The sequence below is a fragment of the Ranitomeya variabilis genome, chromosome 5 (genome assembly GCF_051348905.1).
Source record: "Ranitomeya variabilis isolate aRanVar5 chromosome 5, aRanVar5.hap1, whole genome shotgun sequence".
Taxonomy (NCBI): domain Eukaryota; kingdom Metazoa; phylum Chordata; class Amphibia; order Anura; family Dendrobatidae; genus Ranitomeya; species Ranitomeya variabilis.
The window spans coordinates 520,357,243-520,383,118 of NC_135236.1; the positions used below are offsets into that span (position 1 = coordinate 520,357,243).

At 45.4% G+C, this 25,876-nt stretch overlaps 1 protein-coding gene across 7 annotated transcripts in view; it reads right to left on the bottom strand.

Annotated features, from left to right (window-relative positions):
* Positions 1–1,595: 1,595 nt before the first annotated feature.
* The window catches only part of LOC143776418 (protein kinase C delta type-like), an 89,672-nt gene continuing 65,391 nt past the window's right edge, over positions 1,596–25,876 (bottom strand). For 6 of the 7 annotated variants that reach the window (XM_077265801.1, XM_077265802.1, XM_077265800.1 and 3 more), the window contains 23 exons: positions 25,724–25,789; positions 25,535–25,600; positions 25,211–25,398; positions 23,461–23,668; positions 22,733–22,881; positions 22,556–22,621; positions 22,367–22,432; positions 22,043–22,230; positions 20,292–20,499; positions 19,584–19,732; positions 19,407–19,472; positions 19,218–19,283; positions 18,894–19,081; positions 9,812–10,019; positions 9,102–9,250; positions 8,925–8,990; positions 8,736–8,801; positions 8,412–8,599; positions 4,830–4,921; positions 3,522–3,584; positions 3,124–3,406; positions 2,683–2,811; positions 1,596–2,327 (listed from right to left, as the gene is read on the bottom strand). In XM_077265801.1, the coding sequence (XP_077121916.1) occupies positions 2,166–2,327; positions 2,683–2,811; positions 3,124–3,267 (435 nt within the window). In that variant the 5' untranslated portion in view covers positions 3,268–3,406; positions 3,522–3,584; positions 4,830–4,921; ... (16 more) ...; positions 25,535–25,600; positions 25,724–25,789 and the 3' untranslated portion in view covers positions 1,596–2,165. The remainder of the gene's footprint in view (positions 2,328–2,682; positions 2,812–3,123; positions 3,407–3,521; positions 3,585–4,829; positions 4,922–8,411; positions 8,600–8,735; positions 8,802–8,924; positions 8,991–9,101; positions 9,251–9,811; positions 10,020–18,893; positions 19,082–19,217; positions 19,284–19,406; positions 19,473–19,583; positions 19,733–20,291; positions 20,500–22,042; positions 22,231–22,366; positions 22,433–22,555; positions 22,622–22,732; positions 22,882–23,460; positions 23,669–25,210; positions 25,399–25,534; positions 25,601–25,723; positions 25,790–25,876) is intronic. The other variant, XM_077265803.1, reaches the window with a different exon arrangement.

Genomic DNA, 25,876 nt, shown 5'->3' on the forward strand with positions numbered 1-25,876 from the left:
CACACCGAAGGTGGTGTTGGACAGTGGAAATCGCTGCAGCACAAGCGGTTTGGTGGTTAGTGGACCCTGCCTAACGCTCTCCCTGCTTCTGACGAAGCGGCAGCAACCTCTCCCTAAGCTCAGATCAGCAGCAGTAAGATGGCGGTCGGCGGGAACGCCCCTTTATAGCCCCTGTGACGCCGCAGACAGCAAGCCAATCACTGCAATGCCCTTCTCTAAGATGGTGGGGACCAGGATCTATGTCATCACGCTGCCCACACTCTGCGTTCACCTTCATTGGCTGAGAAATGGCGCTTTTCGCGTCATTGAAACGCGACTTTGGCGCGAAAGTCGCGTACCGCATGGCCGACAAGCACAGGGGTCGGATCGGGTTTCATGAGACGCCGACTTAGCCAAAAGTCGGCGACTTTTGAAAATGATCGACCCGTTTCGCTCAACCCTAGTCACCGGTAATCACCGGTAAATATAATTATATAACACAGCAAAGCAATATAGCTTTAAATGCTATAAATGTAAAAAAACAGCAAAAAAAACTGGCCTCCTCCACCCCTAAATAGCCAGCCATCGCACACCTTATTTCCCTGTCGCCCTAGACAGCTCAATAAGTTGTTATGAAGGAAGGGGAAAAGTGTAATTATAGTCACCGGTAGTCACCGGTAAATATAATTATTTAACACAGCAAAGCAATAAAGCTTTAAATGCTATGAATGTAAAAAAACAGCAAAAAAAACTGGCCTCCTCCACCCCTAAATAGCCAGCCATCACACACCTTATTTCCCCGTCGCCCAAGACAGCTCAATGAATTGTTATGAAGGAGGGGGAAAAGTGTAACTATAGTCACCGGTAGTCACCGGTAAATATAATTATTTTACATAGCAAAGCAATATAGCTTTAAATTCTATGATAAAAAAAAAAAAAAACTGGCCTCCTCCACCCCTAAATAGCCAGCCATCGCACACCTTATTTCCCTGCCGCCCAAAACAGCTCAATGAGTTGTTATGAAGGAGGGGGAAAAGTGTAACTATAGTCAACGTTAGTCACCGGTAAATATAATTATTTTACATAGCAAAGCAATATAGCTGTAAATGCTATTATTTAAAAAAAAAAACTGGCCTCCTCCACCCCTAAATAGCCAGCCGATGCACACCTTATTTCCCCATCGCCCAAGACGGCTCAATGAGTTGCTATGAAGGAAGGGGAAAAGTGTAACTATAGTCACTGGTAGTCACCGGTAAATATAATTATTTTACATAGCAAAGCAATATAGCTTTAAATGCTATGATTTAAAAAAAAAAACTAAAAAAAAAAACTGGCCTCCTCCACCCCTAAATAGCCAGCCATCACACACCTTATTTCCCCGTCGCCCAAGACAGCTCAATGAGTTGTTATGGAGGAAGGGGAAAAGTGTAACTATAGTCACCGGTAAATATAATTATTTTGCACAGCAAAGCAATATAGCTTTAAATGCTATGAATTAAAAAAAAAAAAAAAAAAAAAAAAAAAAAAACTGGCCTCCTCCACCCCTAAATAGCCAGCCATCACACACCTTATTTCCCCGTCGCCCAAGACAGCTCAATGAGTTGCTATGAAGGAGGGGGAAAAGTGTAACTATAGTCACCGGTAAATATAATTATTTTACATAGCAAAGCAAAATAGCTTTAAAGGCTATGATTAAAAAAAAAAAAAAAACTGGCCTCCTCCACCCCTAAATAGCCAGCCATCACACACCTTATTTCCCCGTCACCCACAACATCTCTATCAGTTGCTATGGAGGAGGGGTAAAAGTGTAGTTATTGTCACCGGTAGTCACCGGTAAATATAACTAGAAGGTTTCTTATCTCTTATGTAGTATATATACAGTGTAACACTATACATATAGTATCATAAGGCTCTGATTGTCAGGGGCATGTAGTGCGCATGGTATTCCCAGGCACATCATAATGCCACACATGAAAGCCCCCACTGGGCACTTACCTCCTTACCTCATCCATCTTTGTGGCCATCCTTTTGAACAGGGATATCTTTGGTGTTCTTCTGGAGTCCTGGTCCTTGCTTGGGTCCTGACAATTTTCATTCCTGATTGCCGAGGTCCTGCTTCTCCATCCAGATCTTCTTAATTTTCATGTTCTTCTTGGGTCTCAGGAAGACAGCTTGCTCTGATGGTATTAAAGAGCTGGTGGATGGTTTGGGGTTTTCCAGCTGATGTTGGTAAATGAGAACCCCGTGAATAAGGCCTGGTGGTCTGCTGAGAGGGCTGAGTTGGTAGCCTCTGCTGCTTCCAGAATGTGAAGATTGAATGGTCTGGAGCCGCGCTGGATGTTGCTTGGCTGTAAGATAAAAAGAAAGCACAAGAAGGTGAATACAGAGCAGTATATAGTAAAGTTCAGGAAAGCTAGAGGCCCTCTACCTATGTCATCCAATGATCGGCAGATTTTGTCACTGTCTGCCAATCTTTTAACATGTATGGGGGCTTCCAGTCTCTCCACAAACAAATTTGACCCCAGATTCATTAGACTTGTAAAGGAAATATAAGTGGCATAAGCCTCATCCCAGCATAGTAGGAAGGCTCAGGCCAGCCCTAATCACTCTAATTAGTAACATTATGAATTTGGAAAAAGAGACTAAAGCTGTGTGAAACTATAAATCTATCCTTGTATATAAAACATCTCTTCTGATACTTACTGGCACAGGAACGTGTGGCGGACACATTCTAAGGGATTCCACCGAGTCCCAGTCAATACGCTGGAAAAACCTATGGGCTCTGATGTTACCGTTGACTCCTAGGCGCCTGGCAGGATCTTCTCGGAGGAGCTGCAAAAGAAGAAAAAAAATTACATTTACAGTATATAACAGATTCCTAAATAAAATAAAATAAAAAAATACTTAATGATAAAAACCCCCTATATATTAGTGTTTTTCTTCTGAAGTCTAGACTACCACATGAGAGGTAATATATTCCATTACTACATCCCTACAATACATTGAACACGTAAACATTTGACCTACAATGAGGAAGACCTGCTCTCTTCCACCAACGGAGCAAAATAAAATAGTAAATAACAGATAACATCACAGTTAATCACACATAACATAACAGTAATACAACTTATATCATGTACTGACCTTTTTAATGATGTCCTTCACCTCTTTCCTGGAAGCACTGAAGAGTCCCCGATGGTATTTGGACCTGCTGGTAATCATAATGTTCAGAATGATGCCAAATGCATACCAGTCTACCCCAGCATTGTACTCCTCTGCAGCCAGCATCTCAGGAGCAATGAAGCCTGGTGTCCCAGCGTATTCGGTGGCTGTCCGGTCGCCATAGATGTTCTCAAGTGCCAGTCCGAAGTCGGCGATCTTTAAATGGCCCGTCGCCGCCACCAAGATCTTAGATGGTTTGAGATCTCTGTGAGGAAGAACGCAAATGGATTCTTATCAGTGTGCGCTCTATAATTATCAGTAATGCTGTGCACAGTTATAGGCACCACTGGGGTTGGAGGATTACATGGATTTCTAGTTACCGGTGGATGATGCCCTTAGACTGCAGGTATTGGATTCCGCACACAAGTTCTGCGGCGTAGAATCTGGCACAAAGAAAAGAAGAGAAAATAGTAATAAGTGAATGAGAATCTCAGAAATATATACTGCTCAGTAAGACTAGACAGGCAGAACTTTTCAGGATTTTATGCTTATTATAAATTGTAAAAATATTATAAAATTAAATAATAATAATAATAATAATACTTTTGGAATATGTTTACTATATATGCATATATTTATATTATTATTACTATTATTATTATTATTACTACTATTATTATTATTATTATTATTATTATTATGGTCCAGTAGGGCAGTCGCACATATCGTACATATTGTACCTGGACCTGCTCATCTGAATACTAGGAACACAGGTATTAATGGACAATCTCAATATTAAAGAAAAAACAATTACTCTTAAAAGTGCAACATATCCACCAATCACTTTTTTTCTCTTCTCCTTCAAGTATATAGCTTTTTATTTGTAACTCGATTTATCTTGTTTATTTTTAGTTTTCTTTTATGGACAGCGGCCTGGCATATGTATAGTGTCCGCAGTTGGGTACTGCACATCTACCCACTATTGACTGAATGAGGGTCAGATGTGCAGCCCCCGACCGCGGCCACTATACAGTAGATGAAACTGTGCTGTGCAGTTCCGTAACTGGTCAGATCCAGTCACTGCCGACACAGTAAAGAGCTGACAGTCGGGGGTGGAGAGAGAAGGAAGGATTGTATACGGCACACCAACCAGATACAATCCTTCCTTCTCTCTACTACGGCTGCTCTCACCAGCGGGATTGGTGCCCACCTGTGGTTTTCATCATACCCAGCCTCATTTGGACAGAATTGCTGCTACGTTTGAAGCTCCCTGACCCTCTCTCCTCGACTGTCGGGGGTGCCGGGTGTTGCACGGACACCTATCAGACATTGATGACCTATCCTAAGGAGGATTTCAAAGTTAAAGTAGTGGACAACCTCAGTAAGTTCCTCTTGCCTTTAGGGTTACACAACTGTTACTATTACAGTGTAAATTTTTCTAAAAAATAACGCGTCACATCACTATAGTGATTGAGGATGCGCTGCGATACCATACACAATCTGTGGACAGGTGTGGTGCTAGTTATGGTGGAAAAAAAGAGCCATATTTTTCTAAGTGTTTCACTAGTGACATCCCTGTGAATGGAAGATATGAAGTTATTGGGACCTTAGGGCCAACAATCTAATCAATCTAGTCAGTCTCATTTATACAATGCATAGCTGTATGGCTTAGACTATGACTACTGTACCATGCACTGGGGACGTCCAAACACCCTTTCCTCATCAGGAGATGGTGGAATTCTCCACAGGTGACATGCTCCATCCCAAGAAGAACAAGCTCCTGTCAGACAAGACATAGAAGTCAGTCGTGTGATAAAGTCATTGTAGCATCTATACATTTACTAACTCTCAATAATCAGATATTTCTTCTCCATAGTGATGGACATTCTGATGAGAGTGAAATGTGGATTTTCCTTAGATCCCATAGCTTTTGTGAGCGATCTCTATTCCACTTACTCATGAAGATATAGTTACATAATAATAGCAATAATGATTAGTGTTGAGCATTCCGATACCGCAAGTATCGGGTATCGGCCGATACTTGCGGGTATCGGAATTCCGATACCGAGATCCGATACTTTTGTGGTATCGGGTATCGGTATCGAAACAACATTAATGTGTAAAAGAAAGAATTAAAATAAAAAATATTGCTATACTCACCTCTCCGACGCAGCCTGGACCTTACCGAGGGAACCGGCAGCGTTGTTTGCTTAAAATGCGCGCTTTTCCTTCCTTCCGTGACGTCACGGCTTCTGATTGGTCGCGTGCCGCCCATGTGGCCACGACGCGACCAATCACAGCAAGCCGTGACGTAATTTTCAGGTCCTTCTAGGCATTCAGTATTTTAAAATTACGTCCCGGCTTTGTGATTGGTCGCGTCGCGGTCACATGGGCGACGCGACCAATCACAAGCCGTGACGTCACGGGAGGCAGGAGACGCGCGCATTTTAAAATGCGCGCGTGTCCAGCCTCCCGTGACGTCACGGCTTGTGATTGGTCGCGTCGCCCATGTGACCGCGACGCGACCAATCACAAGCCAGAACGTAATTTTAAAATCCTGAAGGACCTGAAATTACGTCACGGCTTGCTGTGATTGGTTGCGTCGCGGCCACATGGGCGACGCGACCAATCACAAGCCGTGACGTCACGGGAGGCTGGACACGCGCGCATTTTAAAATGCGTGCGTCTCCTGCCTCCCGTGACGTCACGGCTTGTGATTGGTCGCGTCGCCCATGTGACCGCGACGCGACCAATCACAAAGCCGGAACGTAATTTTAAAATACTGAATGCCTAGAAAGACCTGAAAATTACGTCACGGCTTGCTGTGATTGGTCGCGTCGCGGCCACATGGGCGGCACGCGACCAATCAGAAGCCGTGACGTCACGGAAGGAAGGAAAAGCGCGCATTTTAAGCAAACAACGCTACCGGTTCCCTTGGTGAGGTGAGTATAGCAATATTTTTTATTTTAATTCTTTATTTTACACATTAATATGGTTCCCAGGGCCTGAAGGAGAGTTTCCTCTCCTTCAGACCCTGGGAACCATCAGGGATACCGTCCGATACTTGAGTCCCATTGACTTGTATTGGTATCGGGTATCGGTATCGGATTAGATCCGATACTTTGCCGGTATCGGCCGATACTTTCCGATACCGATACTTTCAAGTATTGGACGGTATCGCTCAACACTAGTCACCACCACATCACTGCCGCAACCCCCTGTGGACACCAGGCCGCGGTGTCGCCCACCTTGGCATGGAGGGACCCCGCTAAGGTGCACTCCCAAAGCTCACACAGTACATCAGCACAGCCGACACCGGACCAGACTTATCCTGAGGAAGCGACCATGCCTCCCGTGACCCTGCTGTACTACCGCCAGCCCTCAGGTAAGATACCTTAAATTTGGACAATAAGACGGACCCCCATCTTATAAATATCTTTTTCTCTCCTCAAAATTTGGGGTGCGTCTTATGGTCTGGTGCGTCTTATAGTACAAAAAATACGGTATATATCTTTTAAAAAAATCCCCTTCTGCAGATGGGCGCTGGCATGATTGCATTTAGAATGTGTATGTAATCCTTTTCTTTCTTGTTATCCATAAATTCATTAAAAAGAAATCTGTTTGAAAGTGGCATCGGCTGTGGATGTGCAGTAACAGCTATTGGCGATTTGATAGCAGCTACTGTGCAGACGGCGCCATCTTGGAGGAGGCAGTTTTTTTCTTCTCTAGTAAGATGGCGCCTGCGCAGTAGCAGCTACCGGATGGCCAATAGCTGCTACAGCTCAGGTGTCAGCTGCGCCATCGTAGTGGAGACAATTTTTTTATTTCTTTCAAGCAAGATGGAGCCGCCATCGCCTTCCCGGTAACAGCTATCGGATCGTCGATAGCTGCTAATGCTTAGGCGCAGACACCGCCATTTTCAAACAGATTTTTTTTTAAAGGAATTTATGGGTAAGAAGAAAGAAAAGGATTACATACACATTATAGATGCGATCATGCTGCAGCGCAGGCGCCACCACCGGTGCCTGCCTGCAAAAGGGGATTTTTTTTTTCAAGATATATATACAATATTCATTATGTAAACTCGGGGGCAGGTCATTGAGGGATCAGTGACCTGTCAGAAGCCATACAGATGAATATCTAATCAGAGCATCACATGAAGACCCCCACAGGCCGCCCCGGGGCACGAGCATATTGTTATCTCTAAACTGAAAATATTGATTAAATAACAACCACAAGACGGATTTCATCAATCAAAGTGTAATTTTAATTACTATATCGGTACCTACTCAACAGTGTATGTAGATTACTTTGCACAATCCTGCTGACAGGTTCTCTCTAAAGAGGACCTATCCGCTCTCCTAATAGGTCGGGTTTAGTAAATAATTGCATTTCCTATGATATAACAATGGTGGAGCCTTTTTTCTATATAATAATGCCCCAGTGTCCTCTATGTACTCAGTGATGAAAGTCAAAGTTGGTTTTACAAAATACTAACAAAATAATAAAAGTTGAAATTTAGATTTTTTAGGAGCAAAACAGTAACAATGAAGTGACACAACAAGAATCTGCGTAACTAATCATATGCTAAATATTTGCCAATCAAATTTATGTATGAGATAGCCAAGATGATTGTCTATAAAATGATGGTAGTCTCACATTTGAAGCAGTAGTGGATGGTGAGATATGGAGCCTGTAAGTCAAAAGTTCAAAACATTGTTACCCTTTTGCTCGTCAGTATATATTGTACCATCCTTACATAGGGTAACACAGTATTCTGTCACATCTGCCATAAACAAAACAATTACCACATCATAAAGGAGCTGTCCAAGCTTGAGGTTAAAGTCTGTAGTCAGTCTATGTGACTGCAGACTTGTAAATCCTGAAAGCTCTCATTGTGCGCACTGCCAGGATTCGCGGGTGCCCCTGCCAAGGGCAGGCGAGCGTGTGACCAAAAGTTTTTGAGTTTTGTACATGTGGTCATGAGAGGACTAGACGTTCATTACCTCGCTCAATAGAAATTAATTGAGACAGGCCAGATGCCTCTAGTCGGAATGTGGCCGGAAGTATGCAAATCACATACTTGTAATCACATGACCAACGGCTGCGGGCGCCAGCACCAGAGAGGATTCACAAGTCAGGAGTCACATAGAGTGACTGGAGACTCGATCCCCAAGCCTTGGCAACACTTTTAAAGTGTTTGTTTGATCCTAAAAAAATGTACATTGAAGGCAGGTAATGGTGTAAAATAATAAATCAGACATAGTCACCTGCTCTGATCCCCATCACTCCAGTGCAGGCCGCTCCAGTGCTCTCCGTTGGGGCCAGAAGTGATGATGTCCTGTTTTTTGGATATCGGACCTTTTGGGGCTTGTGATTGGCTGTAGCCATCATGTGACTGAAGTGGTGCCTCATCCGTGCACATGTGGTTGTCATCTACTCTTATGAAGAATTCATTCTAGGATTAAGAAAAACAACAAAATAATATAAACCTCAATCATCAGAAACATTTTCATGTAGAACAGAGACCCGAGCTCAGCATTGTATGGAGAGCGACTGGCGGGTCCTGTATATAGTAACTGATGATGACATACCTGTATATAAGTGATGGATCGCTTCAGAGAGTCCCCCTGGCAGCAGGCAGCCGAACGTAAGGTTTTCTGGAAGAAGAGGATATTAGTATTATATAATCAGCCTCCTTGTACGTCACATCGGTGTCTATGGGAGCATTCAGGACAGGAGATGGGAGAATTATAGAGATTGGCATTTATTATAATACTTACATATATAATGAGGAGGGTCCCGCATGTCGGCTGTCACTGGGGCTGCACATTCACATCTTTATATGTCTGTAAAATACAGAAAGACTTCAATATATACACATCAAACACCAAATATCTGCCAAGTGACTCTGTGATCTCTGTGTGTGAGCGGAGGAGTAAACCATGTCCTGCACTGACCTCGGACTCTCCTACTGAAGGTCTTGGTTTGGTCCAGTTGGTGATGAGGTGGAGGGTTCTCCTTATCCTTTGAAAGTCCATTTATAAAGATCCATAATAACATTATGTTTACATTGCAGGGTATCGAGCTCCAGCCTGCCTATATATTTCTGTGTAAAAGGAAAGACTCACAGATTATTATATATATATGACATTCAGCTCTCTATAACAATTACATTATTACATATGTCCTACACAGACTCTTCTTTTTCTCCATTGTGATCATACAGCAGAGAAACCCTAAACTGACACTAATAATTCCTTTATAAGAACGTCTGGAGTAGTGATGAGCGAGTGGACTCGTTGCTCGGGCGGTCTCCAAGTATTTGTTAGTGTTCGGAGATTTAGTTTTCATTGCCGCAGCTGAATGATTTACAGCTACTAGCCAGGCTGAGTACATGTGAGGGTTGCCTGGTTGTTAGGGAATCCCCACATGTAATCAAGCTGTGTAGCAGCTGTAAATAATACAACTGCGGCAATGAAAACTAAATCTCCGAGCCATTACAAATACTCGGCGACCACCCGAGCGTGCTCAGGAAAACCCGAGAAATGAGTACACTCACTCATCACTAGTCAGGAACCATTTTCTTGCTGCCTTTGTCCTAATTAGAAGACCATAAGGATATGTGAAATGAAAAAATGTGTAAATCACAAGATGGATAAATAGATACCTCAGGGTTTATGGTGAACCAGTGATCAATGGATTCAGAATCGGCCTCCAGATCAGATCTGGTATCTCAGGCCCCTAAAACTATTAATGAGAGAACTGGGACAAAAGAAAGAAATATTAGTAAGAAGAATAAAAGCGCAGAATAATTGGAAAGATACTCACGCCACCGATGATAACACAGGATAAAATGATGAAAATGTTGTAGTTGCCTGAAAAGATAATAGAGAAGAAATTAATTCAGATCCTTCTATATATTACGTAGAAGAAAGTGCTGTGCACACAGCGTCCATAGTGCTAACATTAAAGAGGACCTATCCGCTCTCCTAATAGTTCTGGTTTAGCAAATAGATGCGTTCCCTATAACATAACAATGCTGGAGCCTCTTTCTGTATAATAATGCCCCAGCGTCCTCTACCTATATTGTACCGTCCTTACTCAGGGTAACATAGTATTCTGTCACATCTGATACAAGCAAAATAATTACCACACTATAAAGGAGTTGTCCAGGCTTGAGGGTAGTCTGCAGTTACTCTATGTGACTGCAGACTTGTGAATCCTGAAATAAATCACTGTGCGTGCTGTCAGGATTGGCGAGTGCCGGCGCCAAGAGCAGGTGGGAATGCGACCAAAAGCTTGTGTTTTTTGCACAAATGATCATGAGAGGACTAGACGTGCATTACCTCGCTCAAGGCTTGAGGTTAAAGTCTGCACTGCAGTTACTCTATGTGACTGCAGACTTGTGGAATCCTGAAAGCCTTATTGTGTTCACTGTCAGGATTCTTGGGTGCAGGTGCCAAGAGCAGGCGGCCATGTGATTTGTATACATGTGGTCACGTGCCGACTAGACGTCCGCCAATTTTCTCAATAAAAGTGAATTGAGCAAGGCCGAATGCGCCTAATAGGAATGTGGCTGGAAGTATGCAGATCACATACTTTCAATCACTTAAACACCCGCTTCTGGTGCTGGCACCAGAGAATACTGACAGCTCGCACACTGTGTGGATTTGTGGGTTGCCAGAGGGCGGTAGTTGTGCGTGAGCTGCTGTTGCATGTCACCCTGGTACTCTATAGGAAATTTGTGTCCTAGATCCCATGTGCTGTGGTGTGTGGGGTGTGTTGCACTCCCTGGGTACTCAGCTCAGTCTCTCTTTACGTCCAATGTCCTTTACTTCTCCAACCCATGACTTCACATCAATTTTCCTAGATAAGGAAGGGGTTAAGGGGCCTTTCCATAGCACCTGGATCGAGCGTTGATCTCCAGATGTTACAGGAGTATAAACACCCAGGGAGCTCTAGTAATGTCTCACACTGCCCAGAACAAGGTGTTCTCTCTCTTGCTGTTCAGCCCTCACTCTCTATCTTCAAGAAGCAGTCACTTGCCCAAACACTAAGCCTCTCCCAATATGAGCTAATCATAAACATTAACATTAACTTTACCTTAAAGTCACTGCCTAACTACAGTCAGAACTCTCTTACACTACCTATCTTGTGTTCTAAGTCCTAAGCTATGTCTTACCCTACGCTATCCTACATTGTACACACTACTGTAAGAGGGTGAACTGTAGTCACACTGAGAGAGCACTAGGACCCTGTGGTTTCTGCCTGCTGCAGCAAGGGACAAATTCTGATACTGCCAGAATCCCGGAGACAATCTGGGCTGGTGGGTGGGGTCTGGTGTCTTGTGTGTAAAAATGAAACAAGGAAGTGAGAGAAAAAGTGCGGGAAGAGAAGACAGAAGCTGCGGTGATATTGCAAGGAGTCAGTGTGTGGACTTACTGCGAGTGTGTAGAGAAAAGAAGCTGTGGAGAGACTTAGTCATGCTAACGTTCCCCTGGAGAAGAGCCAATCTTTTGTTAACCTTTGAGAGACTTCGTTGCCAGCGTATTCTGAAGAAGAGCTAATCCATTATCTAAAAAGACTGAGACTTGACTAAAGACCCACTACGTGTTTGAGAGTCTGTGATTCCCTGTGCATTGATTGGAGAAACAAGCCTGACCGATTGCTGATACAGAGACTGACGGGTTGTCGTGGAAGCATTCCTAGGAGTTACAGAAGAAGAGACAATATCGTGAGGCCACTAACTAAGTCCCCGGCGTTTGGGCTCGGCATCCGCCGATCAGACAAGAGGAGCTTGCTGTAGCTTATTGGCGCTGAAGATATAGACTGGGCTGCAGCCTGTGCGGATTCTACCTGAGAGGAGATCTATCTCAGGATACGGTACCAATAGTCATAGATACCCGGGTATCCCTGCGCAGAGTGTTTAATTGTTACTTTAGAGGTGTATCTAATATTAGAGTTGTGTAAGTTATACTCAGTGTGCCGTTCCAGGGACTCCCTTTATAACATTACAATCAATTTACACTTGTTCCTGTTTTAGTTTCCTTGTTAGGTAAATTTCTTACTAGTCTTTTGTAGCATACAGTTCTCAGGAGACCTTGGAGTGGCACAGTGATTTCAGCTGCTGCTGAGCTGGTGTATCTTTGGGGTGCATCTACTTTAATATTCTCCATATTACCTTTATTATTTTGCCTTTGAGTAAATACCGTTTGGAGATTTCTGCCTTAGTCTTGGTTTGTGACTCACTGGATCTTATTCGGACCTCTGGTCATTACATTTTTGGCGTAGTCGGCAGGATCCAGTGTTTGTCATGGACGAGGGCGAGGGTAGAAATGACCCCGCTGTATCCGCATCCTCCTCGGGGGTTGGGGTTCCCCTGGCAGCCGCAGCGATTTCGGGAGGGTATGTGCCTGTAGGAGCTTTACTTCAGCACATGCCGAAATACGACGGGCGCAATATGGCGTTGCAAGATTGGGCTGAGAGAATCCGGAGTATTCTGCGCATGTGTAATTTGACCCCCGCGTTACGCGCTGAGCTGGCATTAAATGCACTGGAGGGCGATATTAGACGTATGGTGATGGTGCGCCCAGAATCAGAGAGGGATACGTTAGAAAAGATTTTGGAACTGTTAGAGGGGAGCTTGGGGGGCCGAGCGCGTGTGGCCCAGCTTCGGTCCCTATTCTTTAATCGCCCCCAGAGAGAGTGTGAGTCCCTGATGCAGTACTCTAATATCTTGCAAGAGACGCTGAATGAGATGCAGCGACTAGACCAGGGGGCCATGGGAGCGTTCCGGGAGGTAGACCGCTTGCTCCGGGATCAATTCATCACCGGTTTAGCTAATAGACTTCTCCGGGACAAACTGTTGGAAATGGCCCGGGCTGCACCAGAATTATCCTTCTGGCAGATTTACCGAGCTGCAGTGGAAAGGGAAGAGAAATCTGCCCATGTGCCCGAGGGGTCAGTGAACAGTGCCCAGCTGGAAGAAGGTGGGTCATCAGGGTCAGGGGGAGAGGGGCTGGTGAGCGTGGTACAAGCCTTGCGTGCTGAGGTGAAGGAGTTGAGGCTGAAATTGTCTCAACTGACAGTTGATCCCGCCTCTACCCCCTCACGGGGGCCTCCTGCCCCACCCCCTGGAACGGTGACCCCACGGACGGCCAGGTCGTCCTATCAGAATGAGTCAAGCCCTCGTCCACGAGGAGCAATCACCTGCTGGAAGTGTGGACGCCAGGGACACATCTCTCATTACTGCCGGACGCTTGCAGCCCCAGAAACTCCGTCGCCGGCTTTAAACTTCCGGCCGCTGCCATGAGAGGGCAAGCAGCAGCGGCCCCACTCACACAAAGCCCTCGACGGAATGAGCAAGATTTGTTTGCATGTAGTCCAGTGATAGAAGCAGAATTTGAAGGGCGGAAGATGAGGTGCTTGGTTGACACGGGATCCGAATGTACTATAATGCCACTAGAAATATATGAGAGATACTTCAGTCGACTAGTGATTCCAGAGGATGGCCGAGTGATACGACTGACCGCCGCAAATAATGGTCAACTGTCAGTCAAGGGAATCGTGTGGATGCAACTAAAAATGTTTGGTCAAGAGCTGGGGCAGAAAGGGGTAGTGCTGGTGGATCACCCCCCTAGAAGAGGGATGGAAGTGACGCTCGGAATGAACGTGCTGCGAGACTTGAATCACCAGATGTATGCCAGTGAAGGACCCCGATACTGGGCCCGTGCGACAAGACACCGACCCACACAGAGAATTCTACACCGTCTAGTGCTGAGTTGCGACTTGCTGAAAAGTGCGGTCCCAGGCGGCCGGGTGGGCCGAGTCCGAGTGCCATCGAGGGCCCCGATCCTGCTGGGACCAAGACAAGAGGAACTCTTAATGCTGCCTGTGGGAGCTGCACAGAGATTGAATGGGCTTGAAGTGCTACTTGAGCCCGTCCGAGAGGGTTCCTCATTCGCCAAGGTACATGTGGCCCGGTCTCTGGCGATTGTGAAGAATGGACGAGTGCCGGTCCGATGCATCAATGTTTTAGATGAAGCTGTTGCAATTCCTGCTGGAACCATACTGGCTGAACTGTTCGTGCCGGCAGAAAAGGTGCCGGAAAATGCCGGATTCGAACTGCGACCAGACCAACAGTCATCCTGGACCTTTGCGGTCGAGGTAGGCCGGGCTGAGCCTCCTACGGAGGAATGGAATGGTCATGTGATCATGGAACAGATGGGAGTGGATCGGGAGAAGCTGACTCCCGCGCAGTTGGAGCAGTTGGAGAGAGTTTTGTGGGAACATCAAGAGACCTTTTCCTGACATGGAGAGGATTTCGGGTGTACCCAGATGATTGAGCATGAGATTCCAACGGGGGATACTCCACCCATTAGAGAAAGATATCGGCAAATTCCTCCAGCGCTTTATCAAGAGGTGAAGAGCATGGTGGCCAGTATGCTGGACAACCAAGTGATCCGAGAGAGCCGGAGTCCCTGGGCGGCTCCTGTAGTCTTGGTCCGCAAGAAGGATGGGACACTCCGATTTTGTGTGGACTATCGAAAATTGAACGCCCACACCGTACGGGACGCATATCCTTTACCCCGTATTGAAGAATCCCTGTCGGCCCTGGGTCGGGCCAAGTATTTCTCAACGTTGGATTTGGCAAGCGGGTACTGGCAGGTCCCAATGGCTGAAAAAGATCGGGCCAAGACGGCGTTTGTCTTGCCAATGGGGCTCTTCGAGTTCAACCGGATGCCCTTTGGCCTCGCTACCGCCCCGGGAACCTTCCAACGCCTGATGGAACATTGCTTGGGCGATCTAAATTTTGAATCAGTCTTGATATATCTAGACGACATTGTGGTGTTCGGAACCTCATTTGAAGATCATCTGGAGAAGCTGCGTCAAGTTCTCCGGCGGCTCAAGAGCTACGGCCTGAAAATAAAGCCAAAAAAATGTCAACTGTTACGAAACCAGATTGAATATTTGGGGCATCTGGTGACCCCGGACGGGGTACTACCTTTAGACAGTAAGATCAAGGCGGTACAAGAGTGGCCACCTCCTTGTGACTTGCGAGAAGTGCGGGCCTTCCTGGGTCTAGCAGGATACTATCGGCGGTTTGTGCCTAAATTCTCACAAGTGGTGAGTCCCTTGAATGAACTTTTGAGAGGGACAGCGCTGGGTCCTCGAAATCGCCCCATCCCATGGGGGCCCCTACAGAAAAAGGCATTTGATGAAGTGAAAACCGCTCTAACGAGTGCCCCATTGCTGGCCTACGCCCGGTTTGACACCCCTTTTTTGTTGTATACCGATGGTAGTCTTCATGGGTTGGGGGCAGTGCTAGCACAGGTGCAGGACGGCCGAGAGCGAGTGATTTCTTATGGTAGCAGATCTTTAAGAGACTCCGAGCGAAATCCGGCTAACTACAGCTCATTCCGGCTGGAATTGCTGGCCCTGGTGTGGGCAATGACAGAACGCTTCGCCGAGTATCTAACAGGAGCGGAGGTGCTAGTCATGACAGATAACAACCCGCTAGCTCACTTAGAGAATGCAAAACTTGGGGCGTTGGAGCAGCGGTGGGTCGCCAGACTAGCCAAGTTCAATTACCGCATTAAATTTCGTTCTGGTCGAGAAAACGGCAATGCAGATGCATTGTCAAGAGTGCCCCTTGGGTCATCAGGGGAAGATGTTGACGAACAACTGGAGGACACTGAAACTCCAGTTTTGGGGCAGATACCTATCTTCCAAAGTGTGGTACACTCAAGTGGGGTGGCCACCGGGATGCCCTGTGTCCTGGGTAAAACATCCTCAGATTGGATAAGAGTCCAGGATGAGTGTCCGGATGTTGCACTTGTGCGCCGTTGGGTACAAAACAAGGCCTGGCCCAGTGCAGAGGACAAGGCTCAGTTGTCCATGGAAGGAATGAAACTCCTTCGACAATGGGATAAATTGTGTGTGGAACAAGGTCTTTTGTATCGTAAGGTGTACCTGCCATCGGAGCTGCAGCATCGGTACCAACTGATAATCCCTGTGGGGATGGGTCCAGTGGTCGCTCGTGAGGCGCATGAGAAGGGGGCCCATTTTGGAAGTGAAAAGACACTCCAGTGGTTGCAGCGAGTCCTCTACTGCCCTGAGTTGGGAGGGATGATGGCCGACGCGTGTCGGCAGTGCCGAATTTGTGGGCTCAACAAAAGCCCTGAGCAGCGGGCTCCCACACAATCTATTAAAACTTCAGCTCCGCTGGAGCTACTCATGATTGACTACGTGTTGATAGGGTACTCTACGTCAGGGTACTCCTATTGCCTGGTGATGACAGATCACTTTACCAAGTATGCTGTAGCGGTGCCGACAAGAGATCAGACGGCCAAGTCGGCGGCTGAGGCAGTGTGCCGACATTTCTTCCAAGTGTTCGGGTGTCCGCAGAGAATACATTCAGATCAAGGGGCCTGCTTTCAGGGGACGCTGATGAAAGAGTTGCACCAGCTCTATGGTATCGAGCAGTCGAGAACAACGCCTTACCACCCTCAGGGTAACGGGGCATGTGAGCGTTTTAATCGGACCTTGTTGCAAATGTTGCGGTCCTTAGAGAGTCAGCAACAGACATGCTGGCCTGAGTATCTCCCCGAATTGATGTGGGCTTACAATAACAGGGTGCACAGTACTACTGGTTACTCGCCACACATGTTAATGTTTGGTAGACCTGGCCGAGACATTGAGGATTTGAACATGCCAGATCTCTCCTCCGTCCCCCCCCGGACTGCATCCGAGTGGGTACGAGAACATCGGCGACGGTTAAGGGTGGTGCATCAGGTGGTGGGCGACCGTCTTCGCCAGGTGGTTCATAGGGACACGCGACCCGTGCAAACAGAATTGTTCTCTCCGGGAGACAGAGTGTTGGTGAGGACAAAGCGACGGTCAGGAAAGCTGAGTGACCGATGGGAGGCGATACCGTATCTGATAAAAAAACAAGTGAATCCTGAGATTCCAGTGTACGAAGTTGAACCGGTGGGGACAGGGGGGCCAACCCGTAATTTGCACCGTAACATGCTACAACGGTGCTGGTTTGAAGATTCAGCGCCTATTCCCCCAGAGCCAGAGGCCATGTCCCAAGGGGCGGGAACTCTGAATGATCTTGAGTTTGATGGTGTGCTTATTCCTGCGCCTGCTTATTTGCCCCCTGTGACCAATCTTGCCTCGTGTGATGAGAATGTTGAGAATGTGGCGGGTGCTGTTGAGGAGAGCGCATCAGGTCAACTGCTTGGTCCTGACGCTGTATCGCGGAACATCGAGCCGCGGAAGGAGGCAACTCCACTTGCGCCCACTAACACGATCACGGAAGAGACTTTAGCTCCCTCTAGGGTTGCACCTGTTGATGTAGGACTCAGGAGAACTACACGATCTACGGCAGGAATACCGCCTCAGCGTTATGCTCAGGATGAATTTGAGTGGGAAGGTGTGTCGAGGACGCCAACCTCTAGTGGGGTGGCATGTAAGAGGGTGAACTGTAGTCACACTGAGAGAGCACTAGGACCCTGTGGTTTCTGCCTGCTGCAGCAAGGGACAAATTCTGATACTGCCAGAATCCCGGAGACAATCTGGGCTGGTGGGTGGGGTCTGGTGTCTTGTGTGTAAAAATGAAACAAGGAAGTGAGAGAAAAAGTGCGGGAAGAGAAGACAGAAGCTGCGGTGATATTGCAAGGAGTCAGTGTGTGGACTTACTGCGAGTGTGTAGAGAAAAGAAGCTGTGGAGAGACTTAGTCATGCTAACGTTCCCCTGGAGAAGAGCCAATCTTTTGTTAACCTTTGAGAGACTTCGTTGCCAGCGTATTCTGAAGAAGAGCTAATCCATTATCTAAAAAGACTGAGACTTGACTAAAGACCCACTACGTGTTTGAGAGTCTGTGATTCCCTGTGCATTGATTGGAGAAACAAGCCTGACCGATTGCTGATACAGAGACTGACGGGTTGTCGTGGAAGCATTCCTAGGAGTTACAGAAGAAGAGACAATATCGTGAGGCCACTAACTAAGTCCCCGGCGTTTGGGCTCGGCATCCGCCGATCAGACAAGAGGAGCTTGCTGTAGCTTATTGGCGCTGAAGATATAGACTGGGCTGCAGCCTGTGCGGATTCTACCTGAGAGGAGATCTATCTCAGGATACGGTACCAATAGTCATAGATACCCGGGTATCCCTGCGCAGAGTGTTTAATTGTTACTTTAGAGGTGTATCTAATATTAGAGTTGTGAAGTTATACTCAGTGTGCCGTTCCAGGGACTCCCTTTATAACATTACAATCAATTTACACTTGTTCCTGTTTTAGTTTCCTTGTTAGGTAAATTTCTTACTAGTCTTTTGTAGCATACAGTTCTCAGGAGACCTTGGAGTGGCACAGTGATTTCAGCTGCTGCTGAGCTGGTGTATCTTTGGGGTGCATCTACTTTAATATTCTCCATATTACCTTTATTATTTTGCCTTTGAGTAAATACCGTTTGGAGATTTCTGCCTTAGTCTTGGTTTGTGACTCACTGGATCTTATTCGGACCTCTGGTCATTACACTACCAACACTATACATTACCAGAGCAGAATACACAATATACAGTATACCAAAAGACACAGGACATAGTTTACACTTCAATACAATGCAATTGTGCGTAGGAACGCCAAGCCTGGACAACCCCTCTCAAGTGTCAAGTGATTGTCTGACCCTAATAAAATGTACATTGAAGGCAGGTAATGGTGTAAAATAATAAATCAGACATAGTCACCTGCTCTGATCCCCATCACTCCAGTGCATTCCACTCCAGTGCTCTCTATTGGGACCAGAAGTGATGATGTCCTGTTTTTTGGTTATCGGACATTTTGAGGCTTGTGATTGGCTGTAGTCGTCATGTGACTGAAGTGGTGCATCATCCGTGCACATGTGGTTGTCATCTACTATTATGAAGAATTAATTCTAGGATTAAGAAAAACAACAAAATAATATAAACCTCAATCATCAGAAACATTTTCATGTAGAACAGAGACCCGAGCTCAGCATTGTATGGAGAGCGACTGGCGGGTCCTGTATATAGTAACTGATGATGACATACCTGTATATAAGTGACGGATCGCTTCAGAGAGTCCCCCTGGCAGCAGGCAGCCAAACGTAAGGTTTTCTGGAAGAAGAGGATATTAGTATTATATAATCAGCCTCCTTGTACATCACATCGGTGTCTATAGGAGCATTCGGGACAGGAGATGGGAGAATTATAGAGATTGGCATTTATTATAATACTTACATATATAATGAGGAGGGTCCCGCATGTCGGCTGTCACTGGGGCTGCACATTCACATCTTTATATGTCTGTAAAATACAGAAAGACTTCAATATATACACATCAAACACCAAATATCTGCCAAGTGACTCTGTGATCTCTGTGTGTGAGCGGAGGAGTAAACCATGTCCTGCACTGACCTCGGACTCTCCTACTGAAGGTCTTGGTTTGGTCCAGTTGGTGATGAGGTGGAGGGTTCTCCTTATCCTTTGAAAGTCCATTTATAAAGATCCATAATAACATTATGTTTACATTGCAGGGTATCGAGCTCCAGCCTGCCTATATATTTCTGTGTAAAAGGAAAAACTCACAGATTATTATATATATGACATTCAGCTCTCTATAACAATTACATTATTACATATGTCCTACACAGACTCTTCTTTTTCTCCATGGTGATCATACAGCAGAGAAACCCTAAACTGACACTAATAATTCCTTTATAAGAACGTCTGGAGTAGTGATGAGCGAGTGGACTCGTTGCTCGGGCGGTCTCCAAGTATTTGTTAGTGTTCGGAGATTTAGTTTTCATCGCCGCAGCTGAATGATTTACAGCTACTAGCCAGGCTGAGTACATGTGGGGGTTGCCTGGTTGTTAGGGAATCCCCACATGTAATCAAGCTGTGTAGCAGCTGTAAATAATACAACTGCGGCAATGAAAACTAAATCTCCGAGCCATTACAAATACTCGGCGACCACCCGAGCGTGCTCAGGAAAACCCGAGAAATGAGTACACTCACTCATCACTAGTCAGGAACCATTTTCTTGCTGCCATCGTCCTAATTAGAAGACCATAAGGATATGTGAAATGAAAAAATGTGTAAATCACAAGATGGATAAATAGATACCTCAGGGTTTATGGTGAACCAGTGATCAATGGATTCAGAATCGGCCTCCAGATCAGATCTGGTATCTCAGGCCCCTAAAACTATTAATGAGAGAACTGGGACAAAAGAAAGAAATATTAGTAAGAAGAATAAAAGAGCAGAATAATTGGAAAGATACTCACGCCACCGATGATAAGACAGGATAAAATGATGAAAATGTTGTAGTTGCCTGAAAAGATAATAGAGAAGAAATTAATTCAGATCCTTCTATATATTACGTAGAAGAAAGTGCTGTGCACACGGCGTCCATAGTGCTAACATTAAAGAGGACCTATCCACTCTCCTAATAGTTCTGGTTTAGCAAATAGATGCGTTCCCTATAACATAACAATGCTGGAGCCTCTTTCTGTATAATAATGCCCCAGCGTCCTCTACCTATATTGTACCGTCCTTACTCAGGGTAACATAGTATTCTGTCACATCTGATACAAGCAAAATAATTACCACACTAGAAAGGAGTTGTCCAGGCTTGAGGGTAGTCTGCAGTTACTCTATGTGACTGCAGACTTGTGAATCCTGAAATAAATCACTGTGCGTGCTGTCAGGATTGGCGAGTGCCGGCGCCAAGAGCAGGTGGGAATGCGACCAAAAGCTTGTGTTTTTTGCACAAATGATCATGAGAAGACTAGACGTGCATTACCTCGCTCAAGGCTTGAGGTTAAAGTCTGCACTGCAGTTACTCTATGTGACTGCAGACTTGTGGAATCCTGAAAGCGCTTATTGTGTTCACTGTCAGGATTCTTGGGTGCAGGTGTGAAGAGCAGGCAGCCATGTGATTTGGATACATGTGGTCACGTGCCGACTAGACGTCCGCCAATTTTCTCAATAAAAGTGAATTGAGCAAGGCCGAATGCGCCTAATAGGAATGTGGCTGGAAGTATGCAGATCACATACTTTCAATCACTTAAACACCCGCTTCTGGTGCTGGCACCAGAGAATACTGACAGCTCGCACACTGTGTGGATTTGTGGGTTGCCAGAGGGCGGTAGTTGTGCGTGAGCTGCTGTTGCATGTCACCCTGGTACTCTATAGGAAATTTGTGTCCTAGATCCCATGTGCTGTGGTGTGTGAGGTGTGTTGCACTCCCTGGGTACTCAGCTCAGTCTCTCTTTACGTCCAATGTCCTTTACTTCTCCAACCCATGACTTCACATCAATTTTCCTAGATAAGGAAGGGGTTAAGGGGCCTTTCCATAGCACCTGGATCGAGCGTTGATCTCCAGATGTTACAGGAGTATAAACACCCAGGGAGCTCTAGTAATGTCTCACACTGCCCAGAACAAGGTGTTATCTCTCTTGCTGTTCAGCCCTCACTCTCTATCTTCAAGAAGCAGTCACTTGCCCAAACACTAAGCCTCTCCCAATATGAGCTAATCATAAACATTAACATTAACTTTACCTTAAAGTCACTGCCTAACTACAGTCAGAACTCTCTTACACTACCTATCTTGTGTTCTAAGTCCTAAGCTATGTCTTACCCTACGCTATCCTACATTGTACACACTACCAACACTATACATTACCAGAGCAGAATACACAATATACAGTATACCAAAAGACACAGGACATAGTTTACACTTCAATACAATGCAATTGTGCGTAGGAACGCCAAGCCTGGACAACCGCTCTCAAGTGTCAAGTGATTGTCTGACCCTAATAAAATGTACATTGAAGGCAGGTAATGGTGTAAAATAATAAATCAGACATAGTCACCTGCTCTGATCCCCATCACTCCAGTGCATTCCGCTCCAGTGCTCTCTATTGGGACCAGAAGTGATGATGTCCTGTTTTTTGGTTATCGGACATTTTGAGGCTTGTGATTGGCTGTAGTCGTCATGTGACTGAAGTGGTGCATCATCCGTGCACATGTGGTTGTCATCTACTATTATGAAGAATTAATTCTAGGATTAAGAAAAACAACAAAATAATATAAACTTCAATCATCAGAAACATTTTCATGTAGAACAGAGACCCGAGCTCAGCATTGTATGGAGAGCGACTGGCGGGTCCTGTATATAGTAACTGATGATGACATACCTGTATATAAGTGACGGATCGCTTCAGAGAGTCCCCCTGGCAGCAGGCAGCCGAACGTAAGGTTTTCTGGAAGAAGAGGATATTAGTATTATATAATCAGCCTCCTTGTACGTCACATCGGTGTCTATAGGAGCATTCGGGACAGGAGATGGGAGAATTATAGAGATTGACATTTATTATAATACTTACATATATAATGAGAAGGGTCCCGCATGTCGGCTGTCACTGGGGCTGCACATTCACATCTTTATATGTCTGTAAAATACAGAAAGACTTCAATATATACACATCAAACACCAAATATCTGCCAAGTGACTCTGTGATCTCTGTGTGTGAGCGGAGGAGTAAACCATGTCCTGCACTGACCTCGGACTCTCCTACTGAAGGTCTTGGTTTGGTCCAGTTGGTGATGAGGTGGAGGGTTCTCCTTATCCTTTGAAAGTCCATTTATAAAGATCCATAATAACATTATGTTTACATTGCAGGGTATCGAGCTCCGGCCTGCCTATATATTTCTGTGTAAAAGGAAAGACTCACAGATTATTATATATATGACATTCAGCTCTCTATAACAATTACATTATTACATATGTCCTACACAGACTCTTCTTTTTCTCCATGGTGATCATACAGCAGAGAAACCCTAAACTGACACTAATAATTCCTTTATAAGAACGTCTGGAGTAGTGATGAGCGAGTGGACTCGTTGCTCGGGTTTTCCCAAGCACGTTCGGGCGGTCTCCAAGTATTTGTTAGTGTTCGGAGATTTAGTTTTCATCGCCGCAGCTGAATGATTTACAGCTACTAGCCAGGCTGAGTACATGTGGGGGTTGCCTGGTTGTTAGGGAATCCCCACATGTAATCAAGCTGTGTAGCAGCTGTAAATAATACAACTGCGGCAATGAAAACTAAATCTCCGAGCCATTACAAATACTCGGCGACCACCCGAGCGTGCTCAGGAAAACCCGAGAAATGAGTACACTCACTCATCACTAGTCAGGAACCATTTTCTTGCTGCCATCGTCCTAATTAGAAGACCATAAGGATATGTGAAATGAAAAAATGTGTAAATCACAAGATGGATAAATAGATACCTCAGGGTTTATGGTGAACCAGTGATCAATGGATTCAGAATCGGCCTCCAGATCAGATCTGGTATCTCAGGCCCCTAAAACTATTAATGAGAGAACTGGGACAAAAGAAAGAAATATTAGTAAGAAGAATAAAAGCGCAGAATAATTGGAAAGATACTCACGCCACCGATGATAAGACAGGATAAAATGATGAAAATGTTGTAGTTGCCTGAAAAGATAATAGAGAAGAAATTAATTCAGATCCTTCTATATATTACGTAGAAGAAAGTGCTGTGCACACAGCGTCCATAGTGCTAACATTAAAGAGGACCTATCCGCTCTCCTAATAGTTCTGGTTTAGCAAATAGATGCGTTCCCTATAACATAACAATGCTGGAGCCTCTTTCTGTATAATAATGCCCCAGCGTCCTCTACCTATATTGTACCGTCCTTACTCAGGGTAACATAGTATTCTGTCACATCTGATACAAGCAAAATAATTACCACACTATAAAGGAGTTGTCCAGGCTTGAGGGTAGTCTGCAGTTACTCTATGTGACTGCAGACTTGTGAATCCTGAAATAAATCACTGTGCGTGCTGTCAGGATTGGCGAGTGCCGGCGCCAAGAGCAGGTGGGAATGCGACCAAAAGCTTGTGTTTTTTGCACAAATGATCATGAGAGGACTAGACGTGCATTACCTCGCTCAAGGCTTGAGGTTAAAGTCTGCACTGCAGTTACTCTATGTGACTGCAGACTTGTGGAATCCTGAAAGCCTTATTGTGTTCACTGTCAGGATTCTTGGGTGCAGGTGTGAAGAGCAGGCAGCCATGTGATTTGGATACATGTGGTCACGTGCCGACTAGACGTCCGCCAATTTTCTCAATAAAAGTGAATTGAGCAAGGCCGAATGCGCCTAATAGGAATGTGGCTGGAAGTATGCAGATCACATACTTTCAATCACTTAAACACCCGCTTCTGGTGCTGGCAGCAGAGAATACTGACAGCTCGCACACTGTGTGGATTTGTGGGTTGCCAGAGGGCGGTAGTTGTGCGTGAGCTGCTGTTGCATGTCACCCTGGTACTCTATAGGAAATTTGTGTCCTAGATCCCATGTGCTGTGGTGTGTGAGGTGTGTTGCACTCCCTGGGTACTCAGCTCAGTCTCTCTTTACGTCCAATGTCCTTTACTTCTCCAACCCATGACTTCACATCAATTTTCCTAGATAAGGAAGGGGTTAAGGGGCCTTTCCATAGCACCTGGATCGAGCGTTGATCTCCAGATGTTACAGGAGTATAAACACCCAGGGAGCTCTAGTAATGTCTCACACTGCCCAGAACAAGGTGTTATCTCTCTTGCTGTTCAGCCCTCACTCTCTATCTTCAAGAAGCAGTCACTTGCCCAAACACTAAGCCTCTCCCAATATGAGCTAATCATAAACATTAACATTAACTTTACCTTAAAGTCACTGCCTAACTACAGTCAGAACTCTCTTACACTACCTATCTTGTGTTCTAAGTCCTAAGCTATGTCTTACCCTACGCTATCCTACATTGTACACACTACCAACACTATACATTACCAGAGCAGAATACACAATATACAGTATACCAAAAGACACAGGACATAGTTTACACTTCAATACAATGCAATTGTGCGTAGGAACGCCAAGCCTGGACAACCCCTCTCAAGTGTCAAGTGATTGTCTGACCCTAATAAAATTTACATTGAAGGCAGGTAATGGTGTAAAATAATAAATCAGACATAGTCACCTGCTCTGATCCCCATCACTCCAGTGCATTCCGCTACAGTGCTCTCTATTGGGACCAGAAGTGATGATGTCCTGTTTTTTGGTTATCGGACATTTTGAGGCTTGTGATTGGCTGTAGTCGTCATGTGACTGAAGTGGTGCATCATCCGTGCACATGTGGTTGTCATCTACTATTATGAAGAATTAATTCTAGGATTAAGAAAAACAACAAAATAATATAAACTTCAATCATCAGAAACATTTTCATGTAGAACAGAGACCCGAGCTCAGCATTGTATGGAGAGCGACTGGCGGGTCCTGTATATAGTAACTGATGATGACATACCTGTATATAAGTGACGGATCGCTTCAGAGAGTCCCCCTGGCAGCAGGCAGCCGAACGTAAGGTTTTCTGGAAGAAGAGGATATTAGTATTATATAATCAGCCTCCTTGTACGTCACATCGGTGTCTATAGGAGCATTTGGGACAGGAGATGGGAGAATTATAGAGATTGACATTTATTATAATACTTACATATATAATGAGGAGGGTCCCGCATGTCGGCTGTCACTGGGGCTGCACATTCACATCTTTATATGTCTGTAAAATACAGAAAGACTTCAATATATACACATCAAACACCAAATATCTGCCAAGTGACTCTGTGATCTCTGTGTGTGAGCGGAG